Below are 6,955 nucleotides of genomic sequence, written 5' to 3'. Positions count from 1 at the left end.
GATTGAATATCTCATGAATAGTTGTTGTTGTTTTGTAAATACGCAAATACATGGATCACTTTGAGAAATAAATTCCTTTCTGAATTTTAAATATTGCCGTAATGATTCATTTCCTTACATTGTTTCATTTTATTGTTAATTTTAAGTATCACTAAGTGTTTAAGTATCTCTAAGATGTTCTTAGAAGCTGTTTGTAGCTCTGAGTGGCTTTAAGCAGGACCGTTTGTAACGGCATGATTAAGCGTTTCAAATTATACCATTGTTTGGTATACCATTTTAATTACTTTAGCTTATTGTATATTAAGCATCTAGCGAAGTTTGTGACTACGTTTCTGTGAAACTGAAGTACTTCACATTTACTTTTGAGAAATGTATATCCAGACCAACCTATGTCATTCTGTGAAACACAAAGTTACTGTTCGTAAATTGTGCAACTGAAGTGGTTGTAGAAGCCTCATTACTAAAGATACTGTGCGCTGCAGCCCGTATTTTATCCTAAACAACAAGAATAAATCTGCTTTGCGGTCTGGGAAAATTCACAAAGTCATAATGTTGTAGTTTTTCAGAAAATCGAGCCAAATTGTATACAAACGTTTCTTCATTTTGGAAATGATGTCATTGAAATTGTGTCCTAGCTCCTTGCGCGCTGACGTTTGATTTGAGAATAAGAGCGGGCTAAATCTGTTTGAAACGGTGGAATATATTTTTTAATTTCACTGAATAATCTCTATTACCCTGCGGAAAGTATATAATTAAGATATGTGTACCAACGTTATATACTTGTCGTCTAGAGTGGTGTTCATGTGTCAGTGCAGGTCAATATGTTTATACTTTATTTGAAAGCTAGCTAATGTTAAAACAAGATTAATCATCCCTTTAAATTAAACAATTCAGATCTGAGTTTATTGATAGATCAACTAAATAGATGTCCCTGCATTTTCGTTTACTTCCTGTACAGACAAGATTTGCAAGTGGCGTTATCTTATTGAAGGCAATTGGTGATAGGGTAGGATTTCAGTTAGGGTAGTGATATTTAATTGTACGATGGAGTAAAATACTGCTTATTTTCATACACGTTGGAAGTAAATATGGCAACTAAAGGGTCATCGATTTACAAGGGATCTGACCTGATTCATGACTTCTGTTGTTCCAAATGTAAGCAAAACGACTTGAACACAGAAGCCCACAACTTCTGTCCTGAGTGTGGGCACTATCTGTGTGAGAAGTGTGTTGGTCTACACAATGGCTACCATAACAGTCACAATGTGTTTGGGCGTGGCGATATTGAACAGTGGTTGGTGTCATCAATTGACAGATGTGACCAACATGGCAAAGAGCTAGAGGTCCATTGTGATGATCACCAGGAACCGTGCTGCAGTATCTGTGTAGCAGTCAACCACAGGTAAAACTCTCTCCTAAATAAATTTTATAAAAATATTAAATCTGATAATGTCAGTTTCTGAGGCTACACCAAATTGAGGTTTTGTTCCGGGGATTAACCGTTCCTATTGTTTTGAAAATGTAAAAATTATGTGGGGTTTTTTGTTCACCCACTCCTATATTTTAATCGCCAACCGAAATGTTTCTGGTTATCATTTTTTAAAGGCTGGAAAAATAATATATTTGTTATTGTTCTACGCTAGTTTAAATGTTTTTGTAAAGGAAAGTTACCGATGCGTTGTGTTTTATACTGTTTATCGATCGGTTTAACATTGGTTTCAATAAATTCAATCAAAATGGTGGCTTCCAGTAAAAATACTGTGACTCGAAATTTGGAAATTATTATTTTTGACATTTGATGCGTTTTGACCATGTTGAAATTCATTGTTCATCGTCTCATGCACTAAAGGATCATTAATTGAGTCAATAATTATCCAATGAAACATGTGTTTCTGAAACTGATAGCTATAACAACGCGTTATTAGTGATTATTTTTGGATGGAAATCGGAATGATGAAGAGTGATTAAGTATTATTTTATGCAAGTCATAATACAAGTGACCAGATTTTTACCTTAAGACGTAGATGCTGAAGAAGAAAGCTTCACATAACCGGAAAATGGTTCATTGTTTGGTCCAAATTAATCTATTGTAATGTAATTGGCTATGCAATTTGCCAAACAGTTCTTGAATATTATTATATCCAACATGATTAATCTAGCTAGTATATTAAAAACTGCCTGCATTTGTTGTCATCAGTAACTTTCATTGGCCGCGAAAATACATTACTTTTTCCCCTACCTGCAATAGTAGTTGTGTTGTATACAACGGTCAGTGGTTATACCATAGCTCATGGTTATGGTTTAATGTACCTATGTTAACTTCTCTTATTTTTGTCATTCCATTTAGTTATTTCACGTTGTTATTGAAGCATGGAAGTAAAACAGTTTGTTTCGGGGCGGCCTATTTTCCTTGAAATACTCTCTATTCGCATTACATGCTTTAGAGGTAAATGTTATACCTCTGTCATACAAGGTTACGTTAAACCATACATTAAACTGTTAACGCCATGGTAGATCATGCTAACGTGAACGGAGTATGTATAATAGGGATTTTGTCCGGATTCCGTACGTTGCACTACATTTGATGTGGCGGCGGACTGCAATCTACGGATTTTCCGCACGGCCCCTGATTGGTTGAGATTGACCGTTTTGGATTGTTCGGGTTTCTGATTGTTTTGGGGGCAAATGATTGCCATGACCTCATCACCAAGTATCAAGATAGATAGATAGTTTTCGTACAAGTTTATCCAACAAGAAAGAGAGCCACCCTGTAGCAATGTAAATATTGTATTATATATATATATCATTCTAGATTATAAATAAAAGAAACTTTATCATTAAAGGAACATTTACAAGTATATTTACTCTTTAATTAAAGAAATACTTTAAGTGTTACAGTATCTTATTTGTTTGTAAGCAATGTTTATTTATTTATGAGTAAGTAAAAGTTATAACACATGTCACGATCGTTGGTCCTATATTCAGTCAATTTTAATGACAACTGGAGCATCTGCTGTCCTTTTACGCATGAAATAAGGTTAACAACAACTCGAACGCATAGATTAAGTCGTCTACATTAGGGTTCACGGTAAGTCATTTTTGACCAGATTCTGACCAAACAACAGTTTCGAACTAATATCTTTTCACAATTATCGATTATAGAACTGGTACGGATAGACCCAACATAGATAAACCTTACCTTCGTTTATCACCTTAATTTCTTTTTTTCACAGAATAATTTGGGAAAATAAAAACAACTCATTGACCATTAAAGTACTCAAAACATACCCTTGTTCATGTCCTTTTCAATTTGATAAGCACATGCCATTTACTGCATTTATTGCATTTACTGTGATAATCAAGACGAAACTAAGTCAAGAAATTTAAATGTATATAGAGTCTGATATTTCATGATACCAATGTAAAATTTCATTGTTTTTAAAAATCCGAAAATAATACTGGGAAAAACTACAGAAACAAGGTCAGTAACCAAAAGTTTAAACATAAACCCCGTTTAATGGCATTGTGTAAACGTCAAAGACAAAACATCACAAACAAGAAACATAGAACAACAGCACAAAACACCACAAACAGCACAATCCTAATGAACGTCTAATTACAGTTGCAATTGAGGTTAAGTGATTCAGGTAGATTTATGTCAGTTGTTTCAAACTTTTGGTAAAAGCAGCATATTTTTTTATTATGAATGATCGTTATACTTAAAATATGTTTTAATAATATTAGAAATTTGGTTTATCCCTATAATGCGTGTACTGAAAACGTATGAATAAATAGTATGTATTCGGATATTTTCCCAATGTCCATTAGAGGTTCAGTTCAAGATTGCATGCGAATGGGTTTAAGGGCATTTTTTTTAAACAATCTTTTCTTTATATATTGATTATAAGAAAAATTATGTATCGCTCCTCGCTCGCTTCGTGTTTTATAAAAAAAAAAATTCTCCCGCTCACTCAATTTTTTTTGGGCTCAAATCCGAGGAACAATACCTTAATTTGGTGTGGCTGAGGTAATAATTGCACAAATATTAAAAAAATATAAATAATAAAACGACCAAGAAGAGTAAGAGGGCCCTGGCTATTACTATAGCAAAAAATATTATTTTACCACAACTTCTTAAAGTTTATTTTGGTAATCGAATATTCGTTCGAAAGAAATACCGATTATTCGAATATTAATTTTGCCATTCGTTTGTATTCTCAATAATAATATTTCACCATGTTTTCCATTGCTTAAGGTTGTGCAACAGCATCAGTCACATCCCTGACATTGCCAAAGGATTCCAGACGAAAACTGAGTTCAAGCAGCTGCCAGCAGCAGTGGACAAGATGAGGAGCAGCTTGGATGAGCTCAAGAAGTCACGTACAAAGGACCAAGCTGAATTTCAGAAGTGGTATAAGAATATTGTAGCTGAAATCAAGTTTCTTAGGAAAGAGATAGATTCAATTCTAGATCAGATTGAGAAAGCAACAATTGAACAACTAGACAACACCATTGGTGATTTGGAAAATGATGTCAGAGATGATGTTAAAAAATGTGTCAATATGAATGATCAACTGAAAAGACTGATGGAAAATTTCAATCAAATGATTGGAAAATGCAAGGAGACAAAATCCTATATTGTATACAGAAAATGTACAGCTAAATTAAACCAAACTGATTATCTTATTAGTGAAATACAGAGAAAACCAAAGGAAGAAATCCATTTTGAATTTGATAAAACCATTGTGTCATCACTCAAAAGTCTGAAGACATTTGGTTTCACTGGGATGAACTATTCCAAACAAGACAAATATTGCACTTATCAGGTCTTAAGTTCAAAGCAATATAATGTTAAAATGAATAAGGATGAAGAGACATGTACCATAACAGGGATATGTGGGTTGCCCAGTGGACACATAGTCATATCAGATGGAAGATGGAACGGTTCAATCAAACTTCTGAACAGCCAATTTGAAGTCATTGATCACTGTGATTTATCTGCTCCTAATGACGTATGTAGCATTGCAGCCAATGAGGTAGCTGTGGCAGTTTGTAACAGTACAAAGAAAGACGAAGTACAAATTATCAAAGTTGCTCAGGGGAGATTTCAGAAAAAGAGAAAGTTCACCACAGCTTATAGTTGCTTCTCTATCGCTCACCACCAGGATAAACTTTATGTGAGCTCCAAAACTGCCCTCTACCAGTACACCATGGATGGAGAGATTGTTAAGAAGATCCATGAAGACAACTCTGGAAAGTTGACTGTCCTCAGATGTGCAGTTAGTCCTGATGGAGAGATCATATATGTTTCAAACTTTGATGAAAATAAATTGATATCACTGGATAGATGTGGGCGAGTGTTATCTTCATTCACCGATCCTGAACTACGAAAAGTATTTGGACTTTGTGTAAGCCCGTGTGGCTTAGTGTTTGTTTCTGGGTGTGGTTCTGTCATTCAGGTGGACAGTGAGGGTACAAAAAAGCTGGCCACCTTGGCCAGAAAGGTTGATGGCATGAACACACCAATATCATTATGCTTAGTTGAGAACACATCCACTCTTGTTGTTGGTGGAAAGAAAGAGGATGACATTGTTGTTCTTCAGTTAGGGAAAATGTGTGAAAATGAAAATATCATATGAAAATTAAATACTTAACAAATCAAAGTTCAGAATCGAGGAAAAGCTTAGTTGTCTCAGATTGGCCGTTTAAATTGCAATAATTGATTACTACTGCTGCTGCGATTTTTTTGTTGTCATCAGTGATGATTAATGATTTGGGCTTAATTTGATGTTGTACATATTTATATTATTTTGTCATTATCATCTCTGTCTCAGTTATGCATTTGTCATTGGCATCCTTATTGTAATGAACGAATGTGTGTTTTTATTGCATTTAATGTTTATGACACATATAAGTTGTTGTTTTTAAATGTTGTTGATTTAGCATTAAAATTTTCTTTCAAACAATTAAACAACGATCAGCTCATACCTACATTGCATTGAAGAGCTTGAATGCACAAACACATTCACATGAAAGTTGTTTTAACATTTTCATCATGTTAAAAGTTCATTGATTTGATTTTATGATATAAGTCAACAAACACAATTTTCATTCATAAATAATTATATAATTGTTAATTGCAATCTAAATCTGGTTGGTATCGTTTAACAGTTTATGATTATAGGAATGACATATTATTCACTTTTCTGAGTATTCATCAGTGTGCACTGTCAAATCATGAGTCGTCTCTCGTTGAAGATTTAAGATTTCACTGAAATATCCCTTACTTGTCAATACATTTATATATACGGTAACTGAATTTATTTTATTTATCCGATATGTATTAATATGTATTTTGCTCTCTGTTAACATTGTCATCCTTTGTTATTTTGTTAAATCACGTGATTAAATACCAGGAATTAAACATTATCATGTGACCAAAAAGAAAAAGTTCTCAAACGGAACATTAGGTCAACATCCACTATTATTTATATTTGTGATAGTTTCACTAGTAACTTAGTTATTACACATTTGTTAGGCAATTAAACCATAATGTGCCACTTGTCAAGTAACCATTTTGTAAATGCAATGTGCATGTATGTGACTGTTTGTCGTTGTGATATTTGCATGGTATTTTGTTGAAATGTTTGATCAGGGGTCATATTGACCTATTTCAAAAACATCGTTTGTATATACTTTTTCGATGAATAAACGTTCTTCTTCTTGTTCTGTTAATTGTTTGGAAGAAGTTCCGATTACCCCACTTTAATAGTTCAAAACAATATCATTGTATCCAAACCAATGACAAAAGTACCAGGTACGGCTTCTATATTCGGAAAACAGTCTTAGCTTAGAATGATGTGCAGTGATTAATTTGGAGTAAAACAAGCTGTAGTATATTGGCCTGTAATTAGATACTAAAAACTTGAATGTGCCAAATTTCCTGAATGCAAAT

General features: G+C 33.7%; 1 protein-coding gene across 1 annotated transcript; it reads left to right on the top strand.

The window, feature by feature from the left end:
• Positions 1-1,088: 1,088 nt before the first annotated feature.
• Positions 1,089-6,724, top strand: LOC128216071 (uncharacterized). The gene is made up of 2 exons (XM_052922662.1): positions 1,089-1,402; positions 4,256-6,724. Exons 1-2 carry the CDS (start codon positions 1,089-1,091, stop codon positions 5,637-5,639), a joined length of 1,698 nt encoding a protein of 565 aa, XP_052778622.1. The 3' UTR covers positions 5,640-6,724.
• The last annotated feature ends 231 nt before the right edge of the window (positions 6,725-6,955 follow it).

The sequence above is a fragment of the Mya arenaria genome, chromosome 14, assembly GCF_026914265.1.
Source record: "Mya arenaria isolate MELC-2E11 chromosome 14, ASM2691426v1".
NCBI classification, from domain to species: domain Eukaryota; kingdom Metazoa; phylum Mollusca; class Bivalvia; order Myida; family Myidae; genus Mya; species Mya arenaria.
This window is presented reverse-complemented; position numbering and strand designations above follow the sequence as displayed.